General features: G+C 42.1%; 1 protein-coding gene across 2 annotated transcripts in view; it reads left to right on the top strand.

The window, feature by feature from the left end:
- The window catches only part of P4HA3 (prolyl 4-hydroxylase subunit alpha 3), a 35,183-nt gene extending 22,919 nt beyond the window's left edge, over positions 1-12,264 (top strand). Inside the window, exons 8-13 of one of the 2 annotated variants that reach the window (XM_010973166.3) lie at positions 402-466; positions 2,865-3,024; positions 5,902-5,964; positions 9,411-9,479; positions 10,755-10,851; positions 11,624-12,264. In XM_010973166.3, coding sequence (XP_010971468.3) covers positions 402-466; positions 2,865-3,024; positions 5,902-5,964; positions 9,411-9,479; positions 10,755-10,851; positions 11,624-11,694 — 525 coding nt within the window. In that variant the 3' untranslated portion in view covers positions 11,695-12,264. The remainder of the gene's footprint in view (positions 1-401; positions 467-2,864; positions 3,025-5,901; positions 5,965-9,410; positions 9,480-10,754; positions 10,852-11,623) is intronic. The other variant, XM_074372611.1, reaches the window with a different exon arrangement.
- The last annotated feature ends 553 nt before the right edge of the window (positions 12,265-12,817 follow it).

Here is a 12,817-nt window from a genome sequence, read left to right as displayed (position 1 = left end):
TGTGACAAACACTAAGTGCTTATCATCAGTCAGGCCCTACTCCAGACACCGGGATATAAAGATAAATGAGAAACAGCCCTTGTTCTTACAGAGCTCACAATCTTGCAGATGCAAAAATGATTCAAAATCACTTTTCTTTCAGTTCCAGAGTTTTTTGAGTGCTTACTATCTACCAGATATGAAGCTAAAGATTATTTTCAACTCTGAGCTTTTGGTCACTTTTTAAATTTTCAAGGTTGCTAGCTATCACTAAATTAGTAGCATGTGCAAAATATCCTTTAATTAGGGAAGAATGAGTGACTGAAGTTTAGGCTAAGAGAGGGGCTTGTTTGTGGAAATGAGAACCCTTCCTTCTGCATCATATTAACCACATGGACTTTGTCTTACATCCTTCATACCAGCTACAGAGATCCGTGGTGGCATCAGGTGAAAAGCAGTTACCGGTGGAGTACCGCATCAGCAAAAGGTACGAGGGGTCCTTTTTTGGCAGGGAATCGGGTTATACCTGCTGGCCGCCCTTGGGCCTGTGGCACCGGTGACTGAAGGTCCGCAACAGTCACTCAGGTGCCGTCAAAGATGCCACTGGAGAACCAGTTGTTCACTTTTCTATCTGTACATTCCTGTTGAGAGGGAGCAGTTTCCACTTCCTTCACCCAAGGGCCTTTCACAGGTTGTTACATGGTCTGAGGCCACTAAGGAAAGACTTGAAGAAGCTCCTATGCCCCAGACTGAAAAATAAGTGTGTAGTTCATCTCCCAACCAGGACTGCTTTTCCAGAGAAAAAGTCCTGTCTCCATTTGGATTTCAACTTTACAAGATTCCAGCCCCACCTCCTGACTCATTCAAAGCACAGCTTGCCACTGTTCAGGCAAGACAGATGGCCAGAATCTCTGGACCTGACGCCTTCTCTAGAGGGGCAGAGTCAGCTGTGAGAGCCCAGCCATATTCCCGCCCCTCCCCCCCTGCTCACCCCCACTGCAGCCCTTGGTTAATGCTATAATGACAGGATGGATGAAACAGTAAGAGGAGGGTCCCCACTGGAGCTGTGGGAGATAGTGACGACATCCTTGGGGAGAGGCCAGACCTCAGGCTGGGTGGATGGTTTTGTTGTCTGGGAAGTGAGGTGAGTGACAAAAGCTTTGATTCAGAATCATTTGGCTTAACTCGTTTAGTCTGATACATTTTGGGACCTTTTACATTAGGATTTATTTTCTAAGTTTTGAAAGGTCTGTATAACTTCAGCTTCATTGCTCTTCTAACCTTTCGGACATTGTAGTGTCACAGAGAAAAATTAACCTTTTATTTAGATTCATTGCTTTTGCAGGAATAGGTGGTATTCTCTTTCCTTTCCAGGTAAAGAAACTGACACCTTCACTGCCTCCTCTGACTCCCCTCCCATCCCATTGCACCCCTTTGAATTTTGGTTCTGTCCTCACAGCTTCACTGGAACTGGTCCCTCAAAGGTCACAGTAAACTCCTAATCACCAAGTCATTTTCCTGTCCACGAACCTTCACTGACTATTTGTTATCCACAAAGACCAGCTTCCTGACCACAGTGTCCTCAGCTGTCTACGACATGCCCTGAGCCCACCTTTCTAGCCGTATTTCCCATTGCTTCTCTCATAGACCAGATGCTTTTGTATTGGTACACAGTACATATTGTCACCCTTCCACGTCTGCGCTTATGCTCTTTCTTCAGCCTGGAATACCCCTATGCCTTTCCCATCTACTGAAGTGATATGCACCCTTCAAAACTTGGCCTGTATGTCCATCTTACCTCAGTGGCCCAGTCAGAATTAATGTCTCCTTCCTTCGTGCTCCCCAGCACTTTGCTTTAAAGACTGGTCCTCATATTTCACTCGACCTTGATCTGTACTCAGTTATATTTGTGTGTCTTTTCTCATGAGCCCTTTGAGCACAATAGCTTCGTCTTGGGTATCTTTGTAAACCTAGGAGCCCATAGCATAGCACTGTGTACGCACTCTATACCAAAGAATGAACAAATTGATCCATCACTTTTAGACCAAAGAAGTGGTCTTCCCAGACATGCCAAAGCACTTCCCCTCAGAGCCCTCATCATCTCCCCCAGAGGCTCATTGGCTGCGGTTGGGGAGCACTTCCTCACTTCCCAAGGACCTACAATTCTGATCCCAAATCCTCCACTTTGTCAGAACCTCAACAAGACGTTCAGGGAAGGAGACTGAACTTTGCTTCTTGGCCTTTGACCTATCCTGGTTTGTCTTGGAGTAGAGCAGAAGAGCAGAGATTTTTCTGTCTTTTACAGCAATCACTAACATACAGCTTCCAAAGCATCTTTGTAAGCATTGACTGTCATGATCTTCATAAATCTGTGTAGTAGATATTATTATCACCCCCATTTTATAGATGAATACACTGAACCTTAGAGATGCTAAAGGTTAAGTGCCTGATATAGGGTCCCCTAGAGGATCCGGGACTGGTCTTACTACTCTGAATCTTTTCCAGTTGCACCCAGCTTCCTCTGTTGAGATGTCTCTAAAACAGCGTTTTTAAAGACAGATTTTTTTTGTCTTACTTCTCTTTGTTTCCCAGTGCCTGGTGATGTGACCCTTCATTCTTCACAGCACCTAGCACAGGGTCTGGAGTTCAGTAGTCCTCAGAGAATGTTTGTTGAATGAATGAACTTGTGAATGTTGAGACAGAGCACCAAGTGGACTGGGCTAACTTAACATGAAAGTGAGCAGGTATTAGGTATTCATGTCTGTCCTCCTGTCCTCTCTCCCCCACTCCCTTCCTTCTGCAGTTGGCATTCATTCAGTCAGTCACAGATGTTTAGTTGTTTCTGGAATCAAATCATTGATGCTCCAATCTGTGGTGTGTTTTAGTGCCTGGCTGAAGGACACTGTTGACCCAATGCTGGTGACCCTTGACCATCGCATTGCTGCCCTCACAGGCCTTGACGTCCAGCCTCCCTACGCAGAGTACCTCCAGGTGGTAAACTATGGAATCGGAGGGCACTATGAGCCTCACTTCGACCATGCTACGGTAACTATGGGGTCAGTGACCAATCTCCTGGGGTAGGGAACCAGGGTATTATTTATTTCTCTGAGGCAGAGCTCCTATAGAGCCCCCAAAGTTCATTCTAATCTTAGAATAAAGGTTTTTGTTCTAGGTAGATCTGAAAACCTTGGTTTCAGGCTGATTGCTGCTGACTCATTTCTCATATGTCACCATCCCTCTCTCTAAAATTTGCTAGTGGGGAGAAGAATGTGCTCTTGCATGAAGTCTTCTGTCTTACTTCACTCAGGAACTTCCTAGTGAAAATTGTCCTTCCTCCAGTTACTCTTCATTCCTCATGATTTCAACTGCCCATCTTTGCTAACAGGTACTCAGCAAATAATTTCTGAGGATTAAAAAGCTCTCCCCAGAATTGATCTATAGATTCAACCCAAACTTTATCAAAATTATAGGTTTATTTTTATAGAAATCAACAAGCTGTTCACAAAATGTATATGGAAAGAAAAGGACCTAGAACAGCCATTACAATTTTGAAAAAGAAGGACAAAGTTGGACAACATACACTACCTGATTTCAAAATTTAATAATAGAGCTGCAGGAATAACGCAGTGTGGTATTGGTGTAAGGAGAGACACGTAGGTCAGTGCAACAGAATAGAGTCCAGAAATAAACCCACACATTCATGGTCAATTGATTTTTGACAAAGGTGCCAAGGAAATTTAATGAGGAAAAGATAGCCTTTTTTTAAAATTCTTTTTTGAAGTGTAGTCAGTTTCCAATGCGAGTTTCAGGTGTACAGCAAAACAATTCAGTTATACGTATACATACATACATATGTATTTTTTCAGATTCTTTTCCATTACAGCTCATTACAAGAAATTGAATATAGTTCCCTGTGCTGTATAGTAGGTCCTTGTTGTTTATCTATTTTATATATAGTAGTGTGCATCTGTTAATCCCAAACTCCTAATCTATCCTCCCCTACCCTCTGATAACCATAGTTTATTTCCTATGTCCGTGAGTCTATTTCTGGCTTGTAAATAAAATTTGTATCCAAAAAGATAGTCTTTTAAACAAATGGTTGGAAAAGTTGTCTATCTGCAAAATAATAATAACTGTAACAACTCTAGACCCTTCTCACCATATACAAAAACTAACTCAAAATGGATCATAGACCTAAATGTAGGATGCAAAGTTATAAAACTTCTAAAAGAAAACATAGAAAAAATCTTTGTGACCATGGGTCAGGCAAGGATTTCTTAGATAGTCTACCAAAGCATGAATCATAAAAGAAAAATAAAAGTGGTAAATTGGACCTCATCAAAATTAAAATAATTTGCTTTTCAAAAACACTATTAGAAAATGAAAAGATATGTCACCAACCAGGAGAAATCATGTATCTGATAAAGGATTACATCCAAAATATATAAGAAACTTATCATTCAATAATTAGATAACTCAGTATTTTAAAATGGGCTTATTTGAATTATTATTTTAATAGGTTAATAATCAAATAGATTATTTGAATGGGCACTTTACCAAAGAAGATAAATGAATGGCTAATAAGCACATGAAAAAGATGATCAACATCATTAGGGAAATGAAAATTAAAACCACAGTGAAATAGTATCACACTCCTATTGGAATGGCTAAAATAAAAGAGACAGATCATATCAAGTGTTGAGGATGTGGAGGAACTGGAGCTCTCAGAATCCACTGATGCGAATGTCAGGTGGTACAGACACTTTGGAAAACAGTTTGGCAGTTTTTTAAAAAGTTAAACATACACCTACATATGATCCAGCCATTTTACTCCTAGGTATCTTACCCCAAAGAAAAGGAAATATATGTCCATACAAAGACTTGTACAAGATGTTTATAGCAGCTTTATTTGTAATAACCAAGAATTGGAAACAACCCAAAAGTTCATCAACAGGTGAATAAATAAACACATTTTTCTATGTCCACACAATGGAACACTACTAAGCATTAAGAAGAAATGACACAGGGAACTATATTCAATATCTTGTAATAACCTTTAATGAAAAAGAGTATGAAAACAAATATATGTATGTATATACATGACTGGGACATTGTGACCAGAAATTGATGCAAGATTGTAAACTGACTATATTTCAATTACAAAAAAAAAAAAAAAAAAAAAAAGAATTACTAATACAAACAACAACATAGATGAACCTTAAAAACACTATGCTCAGTGAAAGAAGCCAACAACAAAAGACTACATATTTATGATTGTATTTATATAAAATTTCTAGAAAAGACAAAACTATAGAGACAGAAAGCAGATCAGTGGTTGCCCAGAGTTGGGGGTGGGAATGGGCAAATTGACCTAAGGGAACTTTTTCAGCTGATGCAAGCTTTCTAAAATTGGATGATGGGAATACCTGCACAACTATTAAAATTTACTAAAACTCATTGAAAAATGCTCTTACAATGATTGAATTTTATGGCATGTGAATTATATCTCAGTTAACTGTTCTATGACAAGAGTTTGTCTTTTTGGCAAATAATCAGGAACTCCAGTTTTAAGACTTGGTATTTTTACAGAATAATTATCTATGGTATTTTATATACTAAGTTATACCAATAAGAATGTAAACGTGCAATTAACCCCTCACATAGGACTTTCGCTACTGACAAGCAATTTTGTTTGATTAGTATATAATTCACTTATATGAGTATCTAATAAACTGGTTAAAAAAACAAACAGTGTATTGAGTACCTGCCAGCAAAGATGGGCACATACTTGACTAGGTATAGCTCAAGTCTGTATCCCATCTGTGACACCCCATTTCTCTCCTCCCTGTATTGTGGTGGAATCCTGGTTGTCACTCTGGTGCCATCTGCATAAAATAATGGTATGTTCTATTTTTGTCTCAGTCACCAACCAGCCCACTGTACAGAATGAAGTCTGGGAACCGAGTTGCAACATTTATGATCTATGTGAGTCTTGCTCTGGAGGGACCAGGCTACTTACTTCATGACTATATCTCTTTTATTTTATGGTTTTTTAAAGCAATAGCAGATTTTGATTTTATATGAAGTTTATAGCACCAAAATCTCCGGGATGTGTTTGAATTTCATACAGCATTCGTCTTGGGCACTATAGGAGGTACAAAGAAATACATGTCAGCTCCTGCCCTCAAGGAGCTTACTTACATTGTGTAGACCTAAATGTGACCTTGTCATCAGCAGTGATTAGGATGGGAAGTGGGGTTGGCCAGGAGATCCTGGGACCTGAACAACACAGGACGGGGATGTGAGAGTCTCTCTTTGAGGCCCCATAGACTAGTTGGTATTGAAAAGCACAGACCCATAGCTGAGGCTGTGGCGCTGTGAGGGGAAAGAGAGGTGAGAAATGAAGCAGCAGGGATCACGAGAGGGAAGAACAGAGGTGCTGAGAGAGAAATTCAGTGTGTGGCTCTCTTAATTGTAGTGAAATTTTTCTTCCTTATCTCCCCTCCAAATTCTTTGGTAAAATCTACATTACGCCCCCATAAAAAATAAATTGGCCTCCTCTCCTAATTTCTGACCTAAGCCTACAGGATTTGGAGCCAGTTTTCATCATCTCACCTATCCTCTTGTCTTCATATCATGTGGGTTTACAGACAAGTCTATGGACAAGTCGTAATTTCAATCATCTGTCACTTAAATTATAAGAGGTGTATTATTGTTAAATGAAGGGATAAACATGCTAAATATAAGTGCTCTACATAACACCCTAAGAGGAAGTCCTGGTTTCAGGCCCATTAGAATAGCAGACACCCCACCCTAGCATTCTCTTTTTTCTTAGTGCTGTAACTCACCTCCACAGTGCAGCCAAGAAAGGACAGTCAGAGGCCAGTCGGTGCTCTATAGTCTTAATGTTGGCAATCCCTACATGTTTCTTCCTGTGGCTCAGTTTTGACTTTTCTGAAGAACTGGAAGGCTGCCACTGCCAGTGGTGTCTGGCCTCCAGTGGTCACTCTGACCATTCTGATCAGGCACAGAGGGAAGCGGACGTCAGTTCTTTGGGCTGGGGATGCAGCTTGGATCAGCAGCTGGTACATTTCTGGTTGATGACTCAAGCTGGTATGGAAGGTCAGAGGCAGTGAAGAACATTATCAACCAAAGACTAGGATAGCTGTGGGCCAGTATCTCTCTGTTCTTTATCCTCCTAATGTCTCCTGCAGCTGATTCCCTGATTCCAGAGGCCCAGTTACTTTGGTAAGTGTAGCATGGATGCAAGAGCCCAGCGATTTTAAATAGCAAATGCAAGTGTGTTTGTGTGTAGCTCATTTTCTTGCCCTGTGCCTCCTCACAGGATTGTCATGAGGATCTGATGAAATAATGTAAGGGGATACTCTCTAAAGTTTCAGACAACATGTGTCTGTGCTGTATCCCAGAAAGCAAGTATAGGACCCCATACTTGCACCAGCGTCATGGGACTCAGGAAGTGCGAGGTGATGCCCAATTCCTCCATCTTCAGGTTCGGGCTAACACCATCATAAATATGTCTAAAGACAAGAGAGAAGGTATATGGAGAACATAAAAGTAATATTGTAGGGGGAAGATAATCTTTAAGAAGTAGAGGATTGAGTTGAAATCAGGTTAGTGATTTTCTGCTCAGATGGGATATAAGATCAGTCCCAGTACAAAACCATGAAAAGTTTACAGAGGGAAGATTTCCCTCCCCTCTACCAATATCACAAACTGTGAGCTTTGTAGCACACAGATCAGATTCTCTTTTCAACTTGCTGGGTAAGTCGTCCCTTCCCACTCCACTGTGAAAGCACAGGTTCCCCCCCGCTGTATCTTGCTTACACCCACAGCGGCTGACAGTAGGGGTTTGAATAGAATCGTCCAGTTTGTTAGTTACTTGAATACAAGGAGCAAATTGTTGCTCTCATCGCCCTTCCCAAAGGGCTACCAGGGGAGGACAAGATATGCTAAAAATCACCACTGCCCATTCCAGGTTCTGAATCACCAAGTCAGCTCAGATTCCTCTTATGAGTGCCAGCATCCTAACTCCCATAGCCCTTGCTCTGTGACACAGGTGAATAAGGTGGGAACCCTGAGTGTTCTGGTAGACAGTCAGCCAGGGTGGGTCATGCTGCTGGTTAGAAAATAATTTAGCAGTATGTAGCAAAAGTATTGAACATTTGTATACTTTTGACCCAGTACTACTAATGCTCATACTCTTTCCTATGAAATCTAAAATGAAAAAACAATTTTGTTAAGATGTTTGCAGTGTTATTTGTAATAGTAAACATTTGGAAATAACCTAATTCAAGAATGTAGCATAATGGTCATAAGCAGGGACTCTGTAGTCAGCTAGCCTGGCTCCGCTGCAGTCCCGGCTCAGTCGCCGAGGAGTTACGTGACCTTTTGTGAAGCACTTAATCTGAGACTCAGTTTCCTCATCTGTAGAAAGTGAATAACAACAATCCTGACTCATAGGAATAAGTGAGGATGATGTATTTGTTGTGAGGAATAAGCGAGATAATATATTTGTATGGATTTGGTATAATGCCTAACATATGGTCAGTGCTCATGGCCAGTGCTTAGTAAATGTCAACTATTACAATTAAAATATAACAGTGCTTTTGTTCTCTGGATGGTAAGATGATAAATAGTATTATTTTAAAATATGTTCCTGAATTTTTCAAAATATTTAGGTTATCATGTATTTCTTTGATAATCAGAAAAAAACTCTTTATATTAAGAAAGCACATCCATAATTCTAGGATATTCCAGTGGTGAAACGCCTTAGCTGAGATTACCTAGAGAGGGGCTGGGGGATCTGGGAAACACACCAAAGGTGCAATCAGTAGTTCCTGTGATGCCCAAATTTCAAAACTAATCATTGTAGTCTCAACAGTGCTCTGTAAGTCACCGGTCATGATCCATTAGTGGGCTGTGAAATCAATTTAGTAGATCTGGTCAGCATTTAAGAAATCTGAACTAGAATAGAATTTAAAAAAATGGAAATAACAGAAGGTATCTCATGTAGTAAGAATGTTTTATGAAACTTTTACTTCAGGAGCAAGTGTGTGTGTGTGTGTGTGTGTGTGTGTGTCTTAGATTGTGATATAAACTATATTTCTTCCTGAGGGTCTCAAAGTTTGAATCTACTTATGGCAGTCCTCACTAAGATGTTAGCTGGAAGGGTAAAGAAAGGGTTAATTTCTAAAGGTTGTCCTCCAGTGACCCTGCAGGCAAACACCAATGCCACTGAGTAGCCTCTCTTAATTCCTAAACTGGGTGTTAGTCTTTCCAGAAGTATTTCTCTCAGAGATGAAATGGGGGCACACAGGAGGAAATCTATGCAAAAATGACATCAGATGTCAGGGAGGGCAGAGTAGGGCAGTCGGGCTGTTTCAACCCTGGCTTTTTCTCTGGTCTTGTAGCTGAGTTCTGTGGAAGCTGGAGGAGCCACAGCCTTCATCTATGGCAACTTCAGCGTTCCTGTGGTCAAGGTAAGTGGGGGTCTGATCCCGACACATGGTTTTAAGAGTGCAGAACTAACACCCTAGCTTTCATGCTGTCTGTGCTTGCAAGCTTATTCCTGGGAGGGGGGATAAAAAGGCTGGGCTGATCCCCAGAATCAAAGATAATCCCTCAGTTTTCTTGATTACGGCATGTTATTCGTGCCTGTATTTTTCATTTTATTTACACTTACTACAAGTAGATGGTTCCCTGTCCGCCTATACATTACAACAGAACTCCTCAAAGGTGAGAACTCACTTTTACTCCCCTCTGGATCCTCAACAGGTCCCTTTAGCCATTCGTTCAACATTGAGGGCTGGAGGCACTGAGGGCACCAAGGAAAACTCATAGTCCTTGCCTCCAGGAGCTCACAGAGAAGTTAACAGGCAGTAACCCATGCTATAAAGTCAGATGAGGCACAGAGGAGGGCTAATGTTGTAAGAGGTTTGTTTAATGAATGAATATTTCCCCTAAATGTCAGATCAATCAGGGATGGCAGCTCTTAATTAAGGAATGAAACGAAGACAGGTTAATTAAGGTCATGCCATGGAGCACTCAGCACAGTGCCCAGCACATCCTAAGCATTCAATAAGTAAGTGTTGGATATCTATCAGAACTCAGGGGGTTGGCCAAGGTTAACGTAAGCGTATAGGGGGAAGAAACTGAGTATGGAGGGGGAGAGAACATACAAGATTTGGAGTCAAAACGTCTGGGTTTGAGTCCCGAATTTACTCCTTCTTGGTTGTATGACTTAAAGCCCCTAAGCCTCAACTTCCTTGATGTTAAGGTGGGGATTATGATGATGCCTGCTTCCTGGGGGGTGTTATTAGGAAGTGCCTAAGGAAGGGTAAGCATCTGAATTAAGTTCTTAGTTGTGAGGAATAGTTTGTTCCACCTTGCGCTTTTTGCTGAGTATCTCTCCTCAGTGATCCAATTGACACCCTGTGCTCACCTTTCCCCCAGCACTTGTCACACTGTCTCATCCTGGTGTGTTTTTATGTCCATCTCTCCCACAAGACTACAAGCTCCCTAACAGCACAATGGGACATGATTTGTCTCTGCATTCTCAGGGCCTGTTGAGCAGGCCTTCGATAAGTGATGTATGAGTAAAGGATGAGTAAATGGCAACTTATACCATTTTCTTATTTCCCCTGATCTGCATGGATGGTTTTCTTGTTTAATGATAATGCATGTATTTGTCCTCAGTAAATGCTTCCAAAGGACTGAGATTCTGGTCTAATCCTTCCTGGGGATCTTGTTTTCAGAATGCAGCACTGTTTTGGTGGAACTTGCACAGAAGTGGTGAAGGGGATGGTGACACACTTCATGCTGGCTGTCCTGTCCTGGTAGGAGATAAGTGGGGTAAGGCCTGCCTTTCTGGACATAGGAATGGGGTGAGGGGTTTAGGGTAGTTATATAGGGGGTGGATAGAAAATAGCATAGCCTTTTCATTCCAAAAGCTTCATAACAGTGCCACATTATATTGAGGTGACTGGATTCTGGCTTACTTGCCACTAATAGATGGGATCCTGTAAAGGGCAGGCTCCTGTCACAGAGCAGGTGTCAGTAAAAGTTTACTGGCCTCACCAGATAGGTCTTGATTCCTGAGCACAGCTGAGGAAGAGTATGGTGCTGAGGTCAAGTCCCCTGCCCAGGGAGAGAACCGCCAATCACCATGAGGAGATGGTCAAACAAGGAAGAGATAAATGAGAAGGGGACGTGTTTATATCATATACATGCCCAAGAGCACTTAGCTCTGAAGACAGCAAAAGAAGGAGAAGAGGGACTTTCGTGCTGAGATGAACTCTGCTGGGAGAATCCACCCCTTTTCTCTCATTACCCTGCAGTGGTACCCCGGGGGAAGGGGGGCTTTTAGGAGCTATATGAAGGGTAAGCAGCCATAGTACCCATGGGTTTGAAAATTAGTCTGTAGTAGACAGGACCTGCTAGGGACTTTTTCCAGGGGTCTCTGCTCTTTACGGCTGCTGGAAGCAACATCTCGTAGTCCACAGCAGGGCTGGGACCAGGGCGAGGCAAATGAACTGCCAAGGGTGTGGAATTAACAACCCTGTGAGTGAGCATCGCTACTGTCTGCTCTGCTGAGCCTGCTGTCTTCCTCCCCATTCTCCCTCAGTGGCCAACAAGTGGATACACGAGTATGGACAGGAATTCCGCAGACCCTGCAGCTCACGCCCTGAAGACTAAAATGGTGGCAGAGAGAAGCTGGAGGAGTCCTGTGGCTTTCCAGAGAAGCCAAAAGCTAGGGTAAGAGAGGAGAAAGGAGAGCAAGCTTCTGGAGGAGGGCCTAGTCAGCACTGCCTGTTCCTTGTAAATGGGAGACAAGGACGTGGTCTTTAGCAGGGGACACCTGAGAATTTACATTATTTCTTCTCAAGCCATGAGTCACAGCAGAATGGACAGTACAAAGGAGGGGGCAAGAAGGCGAGAGAGAGAGAAGTTTCTGGAGCTCAGACACTCTGTTGGGAACAGGACATACCAACAGTCTCCAGGGTTTGGTCAGTGGGGCTTTTGCCACTTGGAACCTTGACCACAGGGGCCTAGAAGCAGCAGTGAGGACACCTGCAGGCGGTGCCTGACCCCCCATTTGCCCTTTTGCCCACCGACTTCTGCTGAAGACTGAGCAGGGGGTGTCTCTGTATCCGGAGTGTACCTCATGTGATGATTTTTTTTAAAGTAGAAAGTAACTTTCTTCTTTTTTTATATGATGATTTTTTTAGTACAGCCATTAAAAATGTTTTAATACAGTCATTAAAATGTTTACATATTTTTTTCACAACCAAGAACATTCTTACATTATAATATGGAATGAAAAAAAAAAGCAGAGTATACCACTTTATTTCTGCTATAATCTCATCTTGGCTCACCTCCCCTTACTGCATTCCAGACCCATGACATTCTTTCTACTCAAAATCACCACGCTCATCGCTGTCAACTCTTCAGGCCTCTGCATTCGCTGTTCCCACCATGGCCGAGCTCTCCTCCCCACTCCACTCTCGGCTCAATGTCACTTCAGGAGGCCTTCTCTGACACCCAAATTTCTAGCCCTTTTCATTCACATTAGCCAACTTTATTTTCTTCCTAACTTTTTTCTCAAATGACTTTCTTCATTTGTTTAATTGTGGTCACTTGCTTTCCCTGCACGGTGGGTGCTTTAAGACCCCTCTCTACTTTGTAAATGCCTCTACGGTAGCCCCCATCTCACTGAATTTCAATATTTGTTTATTTGCCTGGCTGCCTGCACTCCTTATTCCTCTTGGTATCCCCAGAAAAAGGTCTGTTTCAAATAAGGAGGCATTCAGCAAATATT

This window comes from Camelus bactrianus, chromosome 10 (assembly GCF_048773025.1).
Source record: "Camelus bactrianus isolate YW-2024 breed Bactrian camel chromosome 10, ASM4877302v1, whole genome shotgun sequence".
In the NCBI taxonomy this organism is placed as follows: domain Eukaryota; kingdom Metazoa; phylum Chordata; class Mammalia; order Artiodactyla; family Camelidae; genus Camelus; species Camelus bactrianus.
The sequence above is the reverse complement of the archived record's forward strand: the minus strand, read 5'-3'. Positions and strand labels throughout refer to the sequence as shown.